The sequence below is a fragment of the Pelecanus crispus genome, chromosome 5 (genome assembly GCF_030463565.1).
Source record: "Pelecanus crispus isolate bPelCri1 chromosome 5, bPelCri1.pri, whole genome shotgun sequence".
Lineage (NCBI taxonomy): Eukaryota > Metazoa > Chordata > Aves > Pelecaniformes > Pelecanidae > Pelecanus > Pelecanus crispus.
The window spans coordinates 77,071,923-77,091,447 of NC_134647.1; the positions used below are offsets into that span (position 1 = coordinate 77,071,923).

Here is a 19,525-nt window from a genome sequence, read left to right on the forward strand (position 1 = left end):
TGGAACAAAAGGTGCTGGAACTGGCAATCTGATCAGCGATCACAACATTTCCACCGGAGTTACTCAACCTGAACATCAAGCGCACTGGTGACTGCACACAGCTAAACAAAACACCAGCTTATCCGCATTAGCTATCTACCTCTGGCTTACTTCAAAAGCCTTTACCTTTCTGCCAAATCCAAAATTCCCCAGAAACCATGAATTTTAAAGTAAGTTCAGAAGTTGATAACACAGAAACATAATGCCTTGAAATAAGTCTGACTCTTGCAAACAAATCATTAAATGCATGACTAATTTTTCTACTTTACTAAACAAATACCGGGCTCTTTCCCAGTACTGACTGAACATGACCAAATTTAATTCAACTCTTTCTCCCTACAATAACTTGGAGCTAGAACAGACATAACCCCAGATTTTATTTTGTTTTGTTCCAGACAGACAACCAGTAAAGAATCCAGTGGTGCTGGAGGGGTAAGCAATAGTATCTATAAAGCCTGAAAGCTCAATCAATGCTATTACAAACTACTGCAGAAATTTGCCTGCTGCATACAGCATTACAGTAATTGATGACAAGCCTTCTTAATAAGGAGTCTAGTCAGTGAAAGAACACACTGCATCACTTCTTAAATATTGCATTATGGGTTTTCAGTAGCATGAAACAGGGGAGATGGAGACAGTGCTGCTCAGTTCACACATCTGGCAGACAGTTTATCAGGAGGCACAACACACCTGAAAGCACTGCTCCAGCTGCGTATTCAACCAGGCTGTTGTCTTCGGGATGCACCTCGGCAGTCCCCTCTGCCCTTCAACTTTCACCAGTCTGATCAGGCTTCAGAGCCTGACCTATTGCATGCCTCTTGGCAGGTTTCCTGGACACAAGCTCTCCCTCTATTAATTCTTTGCAGAAATGGTACCCTACAACCCTGTGTCCCTCATCCCCTCCTTCCTCCACTGCTCCTGCCTGCTCTGCACAGAAGTCCATTAAACAGTTAAGAGATCAGCAAGACAAGCCTGGCTGAGTCCTGCCTCACAGGAGTCAGGAGTGCATGCTCAGGGGTTGGGCTTTACATTAACTGGGTTAAGCCAAGCGTACACCAACTGTACTGCTAAAATATTCATGGGTTTGTGCTTGCACCACATAAAAAGAGATTGCATTTTGAGAAACTGGTGCTGTGCATAGACTGCATCCACCCTCTTTCCTTCTCTGTCACCCACTTGACCATATGAGTGACAAGGCACTACAACAGCCTTGGTTCACTTTCATACCAGGCTGACCAAGCCAGCTGAGGTAGGAGTACAGTCTTTCAGAGGTGGCATGAAGAAACCGGTTTCACGGGGCTTCATCCTCCTGATTTTCTAACAGTGGATCCATCAGGCTAGAAGCCATCCAGATTTAATGACTGTCCACTGCCTCAACAGTGAAGATTTCATTCACAGCAGTTCAACTGATAAATGCCTGACTCCACGTATCCTAACATACAACAGGTTTCATGCTCCCAGAATAATTCAGGTTGGAAGGGACCTCAGGGGATTTCTAGGCCAACCTCCCACTCAAGACAAGGCCAGCTATGAGAACAGACCAGGTCACTCAGGGCTTTATCCAGCTGGGTCTTGAAAACCTCCAAGGATGACGACTGCACAGCTTCTCCAGGCCCTTGTTCCACTGCTTGGCTGTCCCCACTGAAAAGCCTTCTCCTTATACCCCATTAAAAGCCTCATGCTTCAATCTATGTCTGTTGTCTCTTGCCCTCCTGCCACACAACTGAACAGCCCGGCTTCATGTTCTTGGTAAGATGAAGTCTGCAAGTGCCAAGTAGAGAGGGTAATCACTTCCATGAGTCTGCTGGTTCTGCTCTTCTTAATACAGCCCAGGATCCTGTTGACTGCCGGCTCACAGCCACTGTGATGCCCACCAGAAGCCCCTCTCCAGGGGTTCTTCTGCAGAGGTGTCCCCCACCCACTCAGTCCCACCTAGGGATCCTTCATTCCCTGGGGCAGGACTTTGCATTTGTCCCTGTTCAACGCCATAAGGTCCCCATGGGTCAGCCCCTTCCATCAGCCTGGCGAGGTCCCTCTGAATAGCAGCCCAGACCTCATGGGTATTGCCTCTCACCCTTGCCCCCCTCGCCCCAGTTTGGTGCTGTTCACAGCTCGATACAGATGCCCCCACCTCCTCCAGGTTGCCGATAAAGACATTTAACAGATGCTAGGGCAGATGCTAGGACAGACCCTGCAACAACTTCACCTGCCACCAGCCTCCAGGAATTACCTCAATGGGGAATTCAGAGACTGCACATAAACTTGAGAAAAGACCTTGGGAGGCTGCCGACAGCCACCCACCAGGATGAACAGGAGGGTCAGGAGCAGGCGCTGGGCTCCCTCAGCTCAGGGTGGCCACAGCCCTCAGCGCCTGGACTGCCTGAGCACCTGCAGCCGGCACCTCCAGAACCAGGGCTGGAGGCAGCAAGAGCAGAGAAGCTCTGGCTACAATAGGAAACACCCTCCCAGGAAGCTACAAGAAACTCTGCTGCTTCTTGGGGGGCTCTTTATGAAGGCTAGGTTATCACAGATGCTTGCCAAGATGTCCAAGGCATAGGCCAAGCCCTCCACCACAGCATGCAGAGCTCTGGGCGAAGTACTCATGTACACATTTCTGCTTTCTAAAGCCTTGACCATCTTACTGCTTTCAAGATGACATCCTGGTCACTAACTACTCACACAAAGCAGACTCGCTAGCTAAACACAACCAACTCACAGTCACCATGCTGGGGAGGGGAGGATGCCCCAGGGGATGCCTCGGAGGGGAGAGGGACCAGGAGCAGCCAGGCATCATCCTGCAGAAATGAGCATCTTCTCCCCATCGCCACAAAGCGCTGCTGTAATGATGTTCCCAGGAGGAATTGTTGTAAACGATTAAGAGTTACACATTCAGACAAGCACTACACTGCAGTGTCATGGATTGTTATAGCTTTAAGAGGATGTTTGTTCAATTATTTTTTTCTTTTATTTCGCAGAAGACTCAGGGGCAGGATCACTCTATCATTCAAGAAAACTAATAAGGTTCAAATTATGCTTCACAGCTTTTTCTCTCTTGATTCATGACACTGCCTGGACAAGTCACCCATGGAAAGAAGTAAATCTGTTCTGCTGTTTCTAGTAAAAATTTGCCACATTCAGCTTTACTTCCAATAATCCAGAACTACTACTACATGCAAAATAGGGAGTGCTGATCAGTAAGAAACCTGGTCTCAGGGCCAGCAGGCACAGGTCAAGCAGAAAAAACCCAGAATATAAAAAGAACAGATTTTGTATTATTCTCAAAATTACAATAAGCTGTGTATTTCAATGACAAATTGTTACCATATGCACACCCCGCAGCACAATTTTTTTAATTTTTGTGGCTGCTGGGAAATAACATCTAATTATGGTTTTAAAAAATTTAATGTATTTAGTATTACAAAAGTAAATGTGACACCTTGTGGTTTTTTGTTAAAGAAAAAAAAAACCTTTGCTTTACCTGACCGGTACTTATAACAGACAGGATACAACTAATTTGGTGCTTAATTTGCTGTTTTTAACCCCAGGAGAGGGCTAACGTTGTCAGGTACTCACACCCAATGCTGGTTTGCTCAAGGGTCCAGCAAGCGCCTTCTCTCTGCCTCACACATCACCGACTCTCCTCCATTACTCCTGCAACCTTGGGTTATGTGTCTTTGTCCACTACCTTTGCCAAGCTGGAACAATCAGAGACACTGAAGGGAGGAGGCGACATTAACCTGCTTCTTTGTAGAGAGTAAAAAAATACCTCACAGCCTTTGCTTCCTTATTTCATGCTTTTTAATTTCCTTGTGGCACCTCAAATGATACAGCAAATAGTTACAGCCACTCTCATATTCAGCTCCGCTGTCATATCTTGTCTCTTGTAATTCACTGTGCATTGGCACAATTTGAGACCTTAAAATGGAAAACCATATATTGAGCCAGAGGCGATTCCCCCACACACACTTGTGAATTTGCACAATCTCCCCTTTAGGAGAAATATCTCGGTTATTGAATTTGCACGAAGTGCAATAACTGAGATGTTTCTCCTAAAGGGGAAATTGTGCAAATGGCAGTGGGAGTCACATAGCTACATACCAGCGAGTCATGGGAAGGACCAGTGAAAACTCACTTGGACTCTGGCTGAGCAGCTCTGAGAGCAGCATGTGGCAAACACACTTTACCCTGATGCTCTCACCTTTAAGAGCATTCAGTCGTGCTTCAAAGAGTAAACATACATGGGTAGGCACAAGGAAGTGCGCACGTACGAGATCTGCGCGGTACCTCAGACTGTTACACTGTTGGCCAAAATTCAAGTCAACTTCGTTCCTGCTAAAAGAAGGGCACTGTATCAAAAAATACAAAGCAGAGACGGTCATCCATTGCACTCAATGGCCAAGAGCAGCTACTGGCGTACTACGGCCAGCGGCCCAGCCCTGTCCCACAGGCACAGCCCTACGTGCTTGCGGATCGCAAGACGAGCTGCGGTGCCACAGAGAAGATGGGAACTGGAAGAGATAGGAAGAGGGTTATGTTAAGACATGCTTACAGGAATGCAGGTTGCCAGTGTAGTAGCTTTGCAGCTTCAACCAGAGTAAGGTTCGTTTAATTTGCTACTCACAACTCATCGAGGAGGTAACTGGGCGGCACTTCAACGCACGCACTGCCTGATGAACTAGTTTATGAATGGGCTGAGCGTATTAAAAGAAGAGTATCTAAGGCAAGGCTCCGGCAGCTGCGCATCCTTCACACCTCTCCCCAGCGAGACGGCCTGCGTGCCCCGTACGCCCACGGAGCCCGCGGCGGCTGCACGGGGAAGGCGACACCAGGTTCAAGGGCATTCAGGCTAACGCCGAGTACACCAAAACAAACGCCTGGGCCAGCGGGTACAGTAACCACAGGTATCCGTAATGCACCGCCTGGAACAGAGCTCAAGCTGACGATGTGCCCAGAAGGGGGTCTGGAGCGAGCGGTGCTGCGGCAGGGACACGGACCTGCACGACCACCGGCCGCCCACCCCGCAGGGCCGAGCGGGGCAAGTCGGCAGGGAGCGGGAGCCCGCCCGCCCCGAGGGGACGAGCCCGAGCTGGCACCGTGCGCTCGGTTTCGGGAGCGGGGGGACCCCGCTCCCCCGCCACCCCCCAGCGCGGGCGGGCTCCGCGGCAGCGGGAGGCCGGGCAAGAGCCGCTGCCCGGGGCCCGCCGCGCCGGTCCCAGCGAGCGGGGCCGCCGCTCCCTGAGCCGCCCCGCCCGCCCCGCTGCCGGCGGGGCTCCCGGGGACACGCCCGACGGCGCCGCCGCCCCGAGCCCACCTGCCCCGCCGCCCACGGCCCCTCCCGCTCCGCTCCGCACCTCCTTCCTGCGGCTGGGCGCGCCCGGGCGGGTGAGGAGCGCCGTCTCCTCGCAGACCACGGCCGCGTCCTCCACGAAGACGCAGTCGGGGAGGCTCTCGTCGGCCGGCAGCTCCAGCACCTGCAGCCCCAGCTTGCCCCGCAGCACGCCCACGTACAGCTGGTGCTCCCGCTCCGCCCGGGCGAAGTCCACCTCGGGGCCCGCCGCGCTGCGCAGCGCCTGCCGGCACAGCGACTCGGGCAGCGCCCGTACCACGGCGTGCGTGCAGCGCCCGAAGGCGGCGGGGCCGCCGCCCAGCCCGGCCATGCTGCGCGGCGGGGCGCGGGGAAGGGCGGGCGGGCGGAGGAGGCGGAGGGACGGGCGGCCGCCGCCGGCCCTGGCAGCTGATAAAGCGCCGCCCGCGGCCCGGCCGCGCCCCATTGGCTCCCCACCAGGCACATTTCCATGGGGCCGCCGCCAAGCGCGCTCCCATTGGCTGGCGGCGGCGGCCGGGCCGCGCCATTGGCCGCCCCCCGCAGGGCGCCGCTTACCTGCGCGGCGGGGCGGGAGCGGGGGCGCCGCCCGCTCAGCCCTGAGGGGCCGGGCCCGGCCCTGAGGCAGCGCGGCCCGGCCGGGGAGAGGCCCCGGGGCCTCCCCCCCCCCTGCGGCCTCGCCCCTCCGTGCGGCGGCCCCGGCGCTTGCCCCAGGCCTTGCCCCTGGGCAGGGCGTTAGGGCTGCCCGTGCCTGCCGTGGGGGCTCTGGTACCACGACGTGGCTCGAGGGACCAAGCGGTTTCACCTGGTGATTTCGCGTAGTTATGAGTAAATGCGCAACTGCGCTGGCGGAATTCGAGCACCTGCGTCTCCCTGCGTTTCTGCGCTCGTTCAAGCTCAGCATGGGCGGGGAGGAAGGCCGCTCACCCCTCCTGCTCGGGGTCGCATCGGGCTGGCTGCCTGCGTGGCTTGTGCGGCCGCCGGAGCGAGAGGCCGGGCGGTTTATCTGTGCGGCCAAAGGAAGAATATCCCATGATGAAGGTAGTGCCAAATACAAATCCAAAGGAAATAAGCCTAGCCACTTCCTAAACCCTCATCGTGGCTTTCTGCAGGACCACTGGCGAGCAGAGCGTGTCTACCTTCTTCCACTCCTCTGCACTGTCAAAGCTTCCACCTCTGCGGGGTAGGGGCACACCAGCATTCTGCTCCACCTCTGCCTCAGGGACTGAAACAATGAGCATTTTCCACCCTTTCCCCTACAAGAAACCCTTACTTCCCCCCTGTTTGACTTTCCCGGGGTTTTATCCTGATTTGAGGTTATCCTGGAGGAGGGCCAGCCCTTTCCAGCGCGCACCTCTGGCTTCCAGGCAGGAGGCGAATGGGGCTTTGGGCCAGACCTCGCGCCATGGGCGACATCCTCAGCACCAGCCCCAGGCTGCGCTGCTCCTGCTGCCGCCCTCCCGGCTACCTCCGAGGTCTTTCCTTACCGGAGCAGATGGGAAGAGAGGAGGAATATGAATTTTCCTTCCAGCTCTTCTTTTACTGGCAAGGCTCTTTCAAGTGCCCCTCTGCTCATGGAGAGGACTCCGCTGGCACACAGCTCCGTGTTCCCCCTTCGGTGCTCAGACAAAACCCGGGCAGCTGCCTTGGCCATGCTGTCATGGACATCGGCACGTATTCAGCATTTGGGAGTATGGTTAATGAATAGCACAAGGGAAATATCAGTGTTTCCAAACCAGCAGCTGACTAGTTTTTCACCTGCATTTTCCACACATTCTCCAAATATCTGGTAAAGGCTGCCTTCACTTAGTGTGCATAGGCGCAGTTATTTCAATAATTGTTACTCACTGAATAATGTGCAAATATTATTCTCCTTAAAACAAATGGACAAGTAATTGAGTTGCTATAATTTCAAATTCTTGAGAAACCACTACAAATGGTATTATACCATCTCTGGTATAATGTGTGATCCTTCCACAGTTGTTAAAGCCCATTTTTACTTATTACAGATTTGGGATATGGCCATTGGCATGCTTTGGTTTGCTTTTTGTTAACGTGACTTTTAGCCAGAAGAAAAAATGCTACTATCCTTCTGTAATTTAAAAAATTGCCAGGGTTCCTATCTGAAAAGGTATTGAAAATAGTTGTTCTTGCAGCCAGCGGATCAGAAAGTTCTAGTCAATACAGGTTTTTTTCGACATCAATAAATACCTTACAAATTTATAAGCGATGACCATTTTTAGATGTCAGTGAGATTACAGGAATATGAGATATGAGGTGACGCCACACAGTCATCTTGTACGCACATGATGTGCCAGGACAGTGAGGTTTGCCCCGGAGGCATTGTCACCGGCCCAGGCTGACCTCAGGTGGCCACGGCTTCTCCCTGGGAGCTGGCCAGGTATCACTTCTGACAGCTTCCCAATACCCTTCCGCATTATGGGAGACAAGGTTGGAGGAAGGAGGATCTCTTTGTGAGATGCAGTGGTATGAGATAGTGGTACGCTACGAATACAGTATGTTTTGGAAATACAAAACATTAGCTATTTAGACAAGGTTACAGAAGTAACGACTACAGTAAAGAAAAAAGCCATCTGTATTTCCATACATGTATAAAATGGAGCAGCTTAAATACAAATGAAGATCTGTTTGCTGATTGTGATTGTTCTATTATTTATGTTGAACAGAAAGGCATCATTAACAATCTAGGAACAGATGCAGCCAGAGCAAAATTGTGCATATTTATAATAAGATTAACAAAATACCAGTTTACTCACAAATTAACATTACATAATAGAATGTGTTCACAATGTCTTACGGGAGTAATGTTAAAATTCATCATATGCAGTAATACAAAATGGGTCAGTTACAGTCAGCGACATAGTGTTTATTGTCTGCCTTGCTCTATATCCAGTATTTTCCTGTAATATTGTCCTGCTGGAGCAAAGCTACCCCCCAGCAAAGAAAAAAGCTGTGTCACCCTACGGAATTCATGCAGAATGATGAAAACCATGCTTGCAACAGAAGATGGACTGCAGACCACTTAGGCACTGTCATAGAAAGCTGTATTTAGAAAGGAGAAAATGCTTCATACAGAAAATACAGAAAAGGATGCAAATCCAGGTGTTTTGTGACTGACACTACACAGAGTCATCTGCTGGCAGTGACAGTGAGAAGAAAATTGCTTTGCAAAATGTACTTGAGGCAGCATATGTGAATAGCGCATTCACTTTCAGGAGAAAGGAATAGATATTGAAAAAGGAGATATGGTTTAAAAGTTATGACAGAAAAGTCATCAATACACAGAGTGAAATTTCATCCATTTGACAAAATCACCAGCAGCATATTGATAAGTTGTTTTGTTTTTTTGTTTTTTTTTACAGCTGTGACCTGAGAACAGTCTGCAGTTATGTAAAAAGCTGCCACAAAGACGAAGGGAATCATTTCCACAAGGTAGAAGGCAAGCAAGGGACTTAAATTATTGCAAGGAAAACTTTCTAAGAATAAGGAGCAGAGAAAAAGATTGCCTGGGAAGAATGTTGCAGCCTCCATAACAGGTGTTTTTAAGAAGTAGTTAAAGAAATATCTGCCAGTGCAGAAAGCCAGAGCTGGGGAAGAAGGATGGATGAGAAGAGGTCCCTTCCAGTCCTATGATTCTATTTTCATTTTTACACTGAAAATGATCGATGATTTTAGTGAAAACAGCTACATAATGATGAGCCTGATGTCCCCAATAACAAACGCGCAACCTTTAAGTGCACCCCCAGGTGACAGGAGGTCGCGGCTGGTCACTGCTGTTGAACAGCTCGTGTGACCATGACAAAGGAGAATTTGGATCATCACCAGATACAAACGCGTACCACATGGGCTGATTGCTCGGGCGTGCTAGACAGCTGCAAAGTTTGAACACACCGTCGCTTGCAGATGCTGGAACAACACTGTTGGCTCTAAAGCCTTAATGGACATCTCACACTATTAATGAAATGCTACTTGAAATTGGAGACAGTGAAAAGCCAGGACAAGACGGCAACCGAGCCATTCAGACACCAGCACGTCCCGCTATGGCAATGAGAATCTGTCCCAGAAGGATGGAGAGACACCGAGTTTCACTTTTTAAAAGGAATACAGATTTGAATGATTTCTTCACCTCAATAGAAAACCCTGCAACTACTGCACAGCCAAATACCATTATTAATAGAAGCAACCACTGCTCTGCAGGACAAGCTCCCATCAATGGGTCTTTCTCTTAGGAAAGGTACAGGATCAGGTCTTACTCGCAGCCATAGAAGAGAAAATGTTACTTTAATCATTGTCCTGGTTTCGGCTGGGATAGAGTTAATTTTCTTCCTAGCAGCAGGCATAGTGCTGTGTTTTGGATTTAGTAGGAGAAGAATGTTGATAACACACTGATGTTTTTAGTTGTTGCTGAGTACTGCTTATGCTAGTCAAGGACTTTTTCAGCTTCCCATGCTCTGCCAGGCGCACAAGAAACTGGGAGGGGGCACAGCCAGAATAGTTGATCCAAACTGCCCAAAGGGCTATTCCATACCATATGACGTCATGCTCAGTATATAAGCTGGGGGGGGGGGGGTGGCCAGGGAGCAGCGATCGCTGCTCGGGAACTGTCTGGGTATCGGTCGTCGGGTGGTGAGCAATTGCATTGTGCATCACTTGCTTCGTATATCATTATTATTATTATCATTATTATACTGTTACTATTAGCATTACTATTTTACTTTATTTCAATTATTAAACCGTTCTTATCTCAACCCAGGAGTGTTTCTCACTCTTACTCCTCCGATTCTCTCCCCCATCCCATCGGGGTAGGGGGAGTGAGCGAGCGGCTGCGTGGTGCTTAGTTGCTGGCTGGGGCTAAACCACGACAATCATGCTAGATATACAAAAAGTGACTCAAAGGGGTTTTCACCCAGATAGTTGACAGAAGTTTTCAATTTCTGCTCTAGCACTGTAATACAAAAAAACCCACAGTGATCACTGAAGCAGTATATTTACTAAATAATTATGTGTCTGGCTCCTCATTTAGAGGAGATAAAGATACTAGGCAACAAGTCACTTTACTGCATGGACAAGCTCCTGAGCGGTTTTGCGTTCTCCAAATGCTGAACAGATTTAGCCCACCATCTATCTAGCCCGCCAGATCACTCCTGGAAGAGAGGTCCAACCTCTTCTGGATGGCATAAATCAACAGTGCATCTGCCAGCTTGTAGAGAAATCCTTTTGGGGAGCAGCATTTTCCCTTGCCTGAGTTGAACCTGAGCTATCTCACAGAGTCTTACCAGGGTCAGATTAATTCTATATATAGCTGGTTCAGGGGAAACACAATATTTGTTTTGTCTGCTACGGGATAATGAACTAGGCGTTTTCTCAGCTGGCATTTTGCATCCTCCGGAGAAGGAGGAATTCCCATGAGCTGACAGCTACGCAGTTGGTGGGAAACAAAGCTGTCAAAGGGTGATTCTTTAAAAGTCAGCTTTGGCAGCATTGTTGCCAAGACACATGGCACCAAGGAGCCTGGACAACACGCAGAGGCGCAGGGCATTCCTCACATTTATAGTCTTCCCACGTATTTTGTTACAATAGGTCGCACCTATTGTACAACAGTACAACGAGAATCAACTTTTGGATTCACTTGGCTGAGCAAACAGATCATTGGGGAGAGAGAGCTGCAGGACTGTGACTATTTACCTCCTGTGCCCCTATCTCCTCACCTTCACCATGCCTTACATCCACTTCTGCCCTTCTTTCTCTGCAGGAGAAAAGTCACTTGTTGAATTTTTAAAAAAGCGTGGGTTAGGTACTGCAGGTTCACATGCGCACGACTAAAAAATGAGATTAGTATTCTGTTGGAATCTATGCTGAATTACAGTAGTTGACATCTCTCTTACAGAAAAGAATAGAAAGACACCATTTGTTTCCCTGATGGACACACTTCCCAGAAATACTATGTCACCCAGGAGAGAAGGAGGAGACAGGGCTAGGATAAGTGCTTTGTAAATCGTTTTTCTTGTGGCTGCCCTGGGAAAATTAGACAACAAAACTTTTCCTGCTATCAGACAGCATTTTTAATAAAGTATGCTATTTTATCAGCTTGGCAAGAAAGCATCAGCTCCAGCAGTAGAAGCGGGGGATGGCTCACGCCATTTGCACTTACACAGCTATCGTTCAGTGGGTCTCACGAATGCAAAGCCAGCTGCTGTGAGGTGCTGCCAGTGCCCCCGTGGGCAGCACAAAAAGGCTGCCCGAGGGAAGTGGGGGATAAAGGCTTTGGAAAATCATGGCTGCTAAACTGGGCTGCACAGATACAAGAGGAATAATGCACATGGTGGGTTTTTTTCTCCCCTTCGAGTCTTCCACCAAAACTGTATCTTTATAACGTAAAAAAGCAAAAGCTTAAAAATGCTCATTGATGCTGGTTAATACTTTCTAAAGGACCCAAGCCCTTTGCCATGTAACTTGAGTTGCTTTTTAATGTTTATCCTAACTCTCCATTTCCCTTTTCTATGGAGCCAGCTGATCAGTTGGCAGCACCCCACAGGCGCGGCAGGCTGTCCTTCCCTTTCGTTACCTGAAAAGCCCTTGCAAGTCAGCAGTAATGACATTTGGCTGTAGCTTTTCTTACTTTTCTTAGTTTGCATTTCCCATTCCTTCCAGGGGCCAGATGCCTGAGAATGAGTTCCCAGCCTTTCTTATCACTTAGGCATCTTTTGCCTTGATTTGTAAACACTTCATGCATTTTTGGTGTTGACTTGGTCAATACCTTGCAAATGCAACTATGAAACTGTATATTTACATGAAACTTGTTAAAGTGATTTAGCTTTGTATCCAGAAGGAAGAGAATATGCAGGGGGGCGGGGAGAGAGAGAGACACACACAGACATATATATATATGTATGCACGCGAGTCAACAACTTTGTGGTTTTCCTTGTGTGCCTGCCAAGGGCAAGCAGTTCTTTTGCCAGCTTCTTTGGCACTAAGATTAGTGCTAGAGACAAACAGACAGATTAATACATCACAAATTAAGCTAAGAAAGGGAAAGATTTCCAATAGGCTTTTTTACTGTGTTTATTAATGTGCTGTCCTAAGTGTCAGAGTTAAGAAGCTATAAAACATGAAAAGATGCACAGATTAGCTTCAGTATTAATGTATCCAGGCTGGTGGCAGTAACTCATGCTGTAATTCATTACAGAATAGACATGAAATGATCTTTACTTCTTCAAAGGGAAATGTTCAGCAGCTGTTTGCCCCTCTATAGGGGGACAACGTGTAGGTGCTTCCATAGGAAGCAGGTAGTATGGAGGGAGTGACACTGGTTGGAAGGCTTGAGGAAGCAGCAGGTGATCAGTTTGTTCTGTTTGAACTTGTGCTGTTCCTTATCACTTAACCAAGAGGTTTCTGGATGCCTCTAACTCACCAGCTGACAAAGATGGGAGCAATGGAGCAGTTAAGGTACAGTTCAGAAGGGGACAGAACTCCTACTCCCCACAATGTCCCTGACGAGTAGTGCCACTGCACACGGCAGGGACCGGAGGCAGCACAGGGGGTACTGCCTTCGGCAGATAAACCAGCAGGAGATGAGGCACCCTTGATACCACATAACATTTGATTCTGAGGGAATGCAGAGCTGAAACATCTATGGGACTTCAAGGTCTGTTTTCCGAACGTCAGGAAGAGGATCAGAGCCTATCTCGGTATATTTGGTGTTAGGATCATGTACCCTTGTAGTACAAAAGCTTTTCCTAATGTCCAATTCACACCTCTCAAGGCACAACTTCTGCCTGATTTATCCTCTGCATCTACTGAGAAGAATTTGTCTCCTTTGTGTCTGTAACTGCCTTTCAAGTACCCATAGGTTGCTATTGGTTCCTTCTTAAACATCTCTTTTCCAAACCAAACGAGCCTACCTCCCTAAATCTCTCCTTCCACGCCACGTGCTTCAGACCCCTAATTACCTTGGCAGTCCTCTGCAGGGCAATCTCCAGTTTCTCAAATTCTCTCTTGACTGGGGACCCCCAGACTGGATACAGCATTCCAGTATGGCCTCACCAGTATCAAGTAGAATCATTCATAGAATCTTTTAGGTTGGCAAAGACCTTTAAGATCATCCAGTCCAACCATTAACCTAACATTACCAAGTCCACCACTGAAACAATTAAGGGTAGAGGGGGGATAATAATTTCTCCCGGTTTGCTGGCCATGATCCTCCTAGTGCAGCCCAGTATACTGTTTGCATAGTTGCAGACTGTGAACCTGGAGCCAACAGTAACCCTCAGATCCTTTTTCAGCAGGGCTCCTGGTTGGCTGGTTCCTATTTTGTACAGATCCAGCCATTTGCAAATCTCTGCGGTTCTCCTTGTTGACCTTCATGAAGTTGCTGTTAGCCCTGTGCTCAGGTTTCACAGGGTCCATCGGAATTCTCCCACAGATCGGCACAATTCAAAATGAAGATTTCCACCTCAGCAAATTCCAAACACAAAGAGCAAAAAGGTAGACCAAACTGAATCACTGCTGTTAAAAACAACAGGAACCTTCTATATATAATACAAACCCTCCTATCCGTTTGCTTGATTAGCAGGATTTCTACCAAAAATCAGCTCGCCCCATTTAGTTCTAGGGAAACCACACACCTGTATTCAGCTCCAGGGAACTATGCCTAGTTACGCCAGGAAAAGATCTCATTCACATTTTCTTGTGTTGTCTTGAAACTGATGGTTACAACTCTTTTTTCCCCGAAATCCAGAGGACTTATGATAACCAGTAAATTACTATTCTGCACTGATGCTCACTCTTCTGTCTGATCTGTTGATATTTTAAAATCTCTATCTTTCTACATTTGATAGCAACTTAATATTTTATGGAAATCTGACCGCTTTAATTTTAGGTAGACATACAAACACTGCCGGCCACATTATCTGAAAGGAATGAATGTTGTCTTAATAAACTGCTAGGAGAAGTCAGTTCACATGGTGAATATGCTTGCCAATAGCTTTGCTGACCACATAAATTCAGTTGTGTTTGAAATGTGTTTGTGAAATCAAGTGAAGAGGACCAGTTACGCCTTTCACAATTTAACTGCACAGACAAAATCAGCACTGAAAGCAGATAGCTCTCATATTGATTTTTCTGAAAGCAGTAACAGAGAAGTATATTTCATGCATTTTGGCAGTTCTACTTCTTACTGCTATAAATACATATAGACTAGTGCCTCAAAATGCTCATATTCTTATTCCATTCAGGATCAGAGGAGAAATACCATATGGTAATGAGCACAGTAAGTGGGGATGGAAGAAATTTTATTGTGCATCTAGATAAAATATAATTATTTAATGATTATGGTCATAGTTTTACAGGATAGATAGATCTAAAGTATAATTATCTGCTCACTTTAACACATGCATTAATGGCAGGAATGGAACTATATACTTATGTATTCCTTTCAGTTACAAGTAATTTAAAACAATTTTTTTAGTAGCAGAGGGAAAAGCATTCTTTTATTTATTTTTCACAAGAGAAGGACATATTTTTTAAAGATAACTAATGGTTTCAGGCACTTGCACTTATGGGTACTCCTCTTTCAAGACCTGAAAGTCAAAGGCTTGGGGAAGCACCTCGGAAAAAGCAAAGTCTGAAGTATCCGAAGTAGGGCACACCATGCCATGAGTCATGTCTCAAAAATCTCTCCAGAAACAGTGAAGATGACAAGACAGTGTCATGTGGGAAGTATTTTGTTACAAACAGTAGAACTGCTCTGTGTATAAAATGAGACTATAACCCAACACTGAATAACAAAGGGGACATACCAATAACTGTTGTATTTTAACAGCTGTCTCAGGTACCAGATGACTTTTGCTGGGTATATTGTCATTGCCTGATTAGAAAGGGAGATATATATATACACACACACAAAAGTAACACAGCAGTGACATCATGATTTAAAAATACTCTAATAGCACAAGATGGAATTCAAGATCTAACAAACCAACAGAAAATGCATCATTTTCCTATTTTAAATTTGGAAAGTATGAACCTAAAACTTGCCTTTTTATCTCTACTATCTTGTCCACATAGAAGGTTTACTTTCCACTACAGGCTATTTTAATGGTATTAGTTATTAAAGTCAACGGGAAATAAATCACTGTTTCCAAGAGGGCCTGTTTGAATTTGGATTTTTTTTTTTCCTACTGCATCAAGTTAAATCTTTCTTAAACAAAGACAAACAAAAAACAGAGATATGACTAGTCAATGACCATATTAATCCGTTAGGCATTTCTTTCCTGGTAAGTCAGAAAAAGCCACTTCTAAAATATCAAACCTATTAGATAATATTACTTTTAGATGATTACTTTTTAGATATTAGTCAAGTACTGCTTTCATTTTAATTTATAAGCCATCACTCAACTTTACCACACTTACTCAATATTTATGTATCTGGAGGCCAATTCTGCCCTATCATTGCTGTCAGTGCAGAGTCATTCCAGTAAAGTCACTCCAGATCAAAACACGAGCAAAAGAAAAACCAGCCCTGTATGCAGTTATGTTTCTTCCCATTTGGTGTACAAATAATTTTGCCAGAATTGGGCACATCTAACAATTTTTACTCTTGACCATGATTATTTTTACTGTAGGGTGTCCAATGCCCCTGGGGCACTATCTGATGGAATTTCCTACATGAATAAGTTGCATGTGCTGAATATCACCATTTGACTAATTATCTATTCCTCAACAGAAGGGAATTCATCATTCTAACCTTTAGTTTTTTAATTTCAGAAAACCATACACACGTCTACCCTGCACGGGCACACCAATCTCCCATTACATGCACAATGGTAGATCGATTAGTTGTATAAAAATCTGTTTCTGCCTAATGACGCTATTTGCATATTGTAAATTGCAGCAAGTCTGGGTTTTTGATAGCTTTGCGAAGGTAATTCTACCTCCTCTTTCTCTCTTCTCAACCTTTTCCCCCAAAATACCACTTAGGGTTTTTGTTTTCCAATTAAATTGCTACACTTTGTGTCTGCATATGAGTTTTCTCATTGTGTCTCCGTTTCAAGATCATGACCTGCACCAGTTATGTGCCCCTGGAACAATGAGACTGTCAACGACAGGGCAAAAATGTGGCATTTAGCCCATGAAATTTGGAAGCCGCCCCCAAAAGAGATCATGTTGACTGTGGACATCTGTGTCTTCAAAGAGAAATGCAAAATCCACTTCTTTGATCTAGTCCTCTACTCAGTAACACCACATTTATAAGCAAACATGGATCATATAAAATAAACATTGCCTTGCTCCTGTTGAGCAGAGCGAGAAGAAGGCTCCTTCTGTGCCCATTTTATTTTTGGGAGGCAACTGGACACTACAGCAAAGAGAAGCTTTATATAAGGACCTAGAGATGTGGAGATTTTCCAAAACTAACAGCACATTGTGCACTGACAGTGTGGTAAGGCCGTTTTTACCATTAACGCCTTGCAATTCTAGCCACATATTCAACTGAACCCCCACCTGAAATCTGCCAATGAAAGCAGCTTTAGCTTGCACGCAGCAGTGACAGGGAATGAAGATACACATCAGGCTGATGAGCACTAAGAAGTAAATTGTTCGCCCAGACGGAAATCAATAGCTCTCTTCACTCTCTTCATTCTTTGGCAAGATCAGGAGCTTTAGATGGCAATTAAAGCTTACCCAGCTGCCAAGTGTCCTAATTACACACACAAGAAATCCCACATTTCTCCTTCTACCTGAAACATCCCTTGCGCCACATTCATTCAGCTCATTACAGTCAAGCCTGCTGCTGTTGCTAGCACTGACGTTTCTTTTTTACAAGCCCCCGCCCGCCAAATCCTTGCTTGCACCTGGCTCCACCAGTGAGCGATCCTCCCAAAGCCCGACGGATGCTCCGCGATGGCCACCAGCCCCTGTGCCATACAGGGATTTTCACAAGACCCCTCCAGGCAGCGTCTTCCCTCCTCCACTCCATTTTCCATGTTTTTCACCTCCCATTTAATTTTGCAGCCCACCCTCCCCTGCCCGGGGCAATTTTCCATTCAGAATTGCCCTCCTGCCTACTCGTTCATCGGCCGCTTGTTTCTTCTACTTGCACCGAATTTCCCCGCATCCTCTCCAGCCGTCGCTCTCGCCGCTCAGGCTCTGCATTGCCGGCCGCGTTCGGAGCAGCGTTTACAGGCAGCGAGAAGCAGACGGGCCGTGGCCGAGGTGCAGCGCTAACTAACTGCGTGTGGGATCGTGCCCGCAGACCACCCACCGGCGCTCGGTGCCTTCGAAGGCTCTCCTGCACGAGCAGGTAACTGGCTTCCTAGGCAGGCACCTCATGAGCTGCGTGCACCGCTGAGAGCATTCAAAACGGAGCGGAGAGTTTCATTTTGACATCCATGGATTTGCCTGATTCTCCTGGAAATGAAGCCCTATCTTTTATGTATTTTGTCATTACAGCGTTCATCCACCCTTTGTGACCGGAGGCAGGTCTGGATTCTAAGAGGAAAGAACAGGTTTTACTTCCCTTGTAAGGAACAATATAGCAAAAATGTCTCCTAGAACTTTACAATCCCTTTAATTTTCCTGGCACATTTTTGGTGCTGTATAAATAAAAGTAACTAATGGACAGCTGAGCTTGAGCAGCGCAAACAGTTTCCAGGAACTCCTCCTAATTGTCCTTGACCAAAATACATGTTTTTTCAGAAGCCTTCAATAATTCAGGTCTGAATCTAATGCAATTAGTGAAGCTGTGCAAAACATACTGAAGAGAAAAGCCACTAAAAGCTCAGGCCTCTTATTTTATCATAATGACTATCACTTTATTATGAATTAAAGCAGGAAAACCCATTAAGTACCCATGCATCCAAGAGCAAGGGCTCTAAAAAGCTCTAAAAAGACAAAGGTAAAATAGCATCCCACTTAGCCCAGCAGCTCAAGACCACAATGCTCAACACATTGTGCTGTATAAATCACCTTGCACTTGCACGAAACGGTTAGATTATTTTAATTAAGCCACAAGATTAGCTGAACAGGGTTCAACTATATTCACCAAAGAACAAATAAGCTATGGGATATATCAAGGGAGAAAAGAAAGGGTAAGAGGGAATCTGGCATTCCCCTTGAGCCATCCGTAACCTTCCAATTTACATGTGAACTTCTAAGGAGGAGGAAGGTCATAACGAGTATTATGAACGTTAAAGAGCATTAACTTGTGTTATGCTTTTTTTTGGTCCCTTTAATAGCACTTTGATTCTCATTTATCCTCGGCCTCTGCTGCACTGCTTAGGAAGGGCAGAGAGGCCTTAAAGGCAGGTATAAATGAATTTACACTGCCAGAGAAGCACAAGGGTGCCTTAGAACTAATGAAAATGATTTCCATTATTAGAGAAACAAAATATATTGAACAGATGGTATATTGCTGATGCAAGAAATAGTTAAAAATTTCACTTCATCTCGAAGCGTTATGGTTCGCCAATAAATGCCATATTAATTCTCTTTTAATACAAATAATTCATATGCACATAAAACATTGCAAATAAAGCCTGATGGGATTTCTCCTTGAAGAAGAAAAAGACCATCTGTCCTTCATCAGCCAGGCACAAAAGGGATGCCTCGCTGTTTTATAAAAGCTGCCAGTCAATTCTAGGTGTGGGATCATCTATCACAATAGGCAACGTGCCATCTCCCACACTGGTGAAGGGCTGTGTAATTTGCAGTGCTGTGAACATGGTTTGTAATTATATTTGATAGGGCCACAGGATGTAAATTACATAGTTTCTACGTTTAGCTGCTACCGCAAATTCTTGCCTGGCATTAACTACTAGGGGTTTTCAGTAGGGGTAAGGAGGAAGAGGGGAAAAAGACATCTTCTGAACTTTTTAGGAGACTTTATTTTAAAAAAACAGTTTTAGGGGGAAAAAGAAGACTAATATCTATGTGGGAATGTTGTATTATTATTATTGTTGTTTTGTTGTCAGTTCAATTGGACAACATCCCAATAGGACTAGCAAGAGAAGAAAAAAGGCACAATTTTTTTTTTCTTTTTTTTTTTTTTTTTTTTTTTTTTTTGAAGTCCAGGGCTGGCAGTATCTGTCGAGGTATGTCACAGCAAGACCAGTTTTCTTCTCCTATTTGCAGTGATTTGTAAGCACA

General features: G+C 46.2%; 1 protein-coding gene across 1 annotated transcript in view; it reads right to left on the minus strand.

Moving 5' to 3' along the window:
* DDAH1 (dimethylarginine dimethylaminohydrolase 1) overlaps window positions 1-5,696 on the minus strand; it is a 59,873-nt gene extending 54,177 nt beyond the window's left edge. The window contains exon 1 of the mRNA XM_075711127.1: window positions 5,391-5,696. Coding sequence (XP_075567242.1) covers window positions 5,391-5,696 — 306 coding nt within the window. The remainder of the gene's footprint in view (window positions 1-5,390) is intronic.
* Window positions 5,697-19,525: the final 13,829 nt, after the last annotated feature.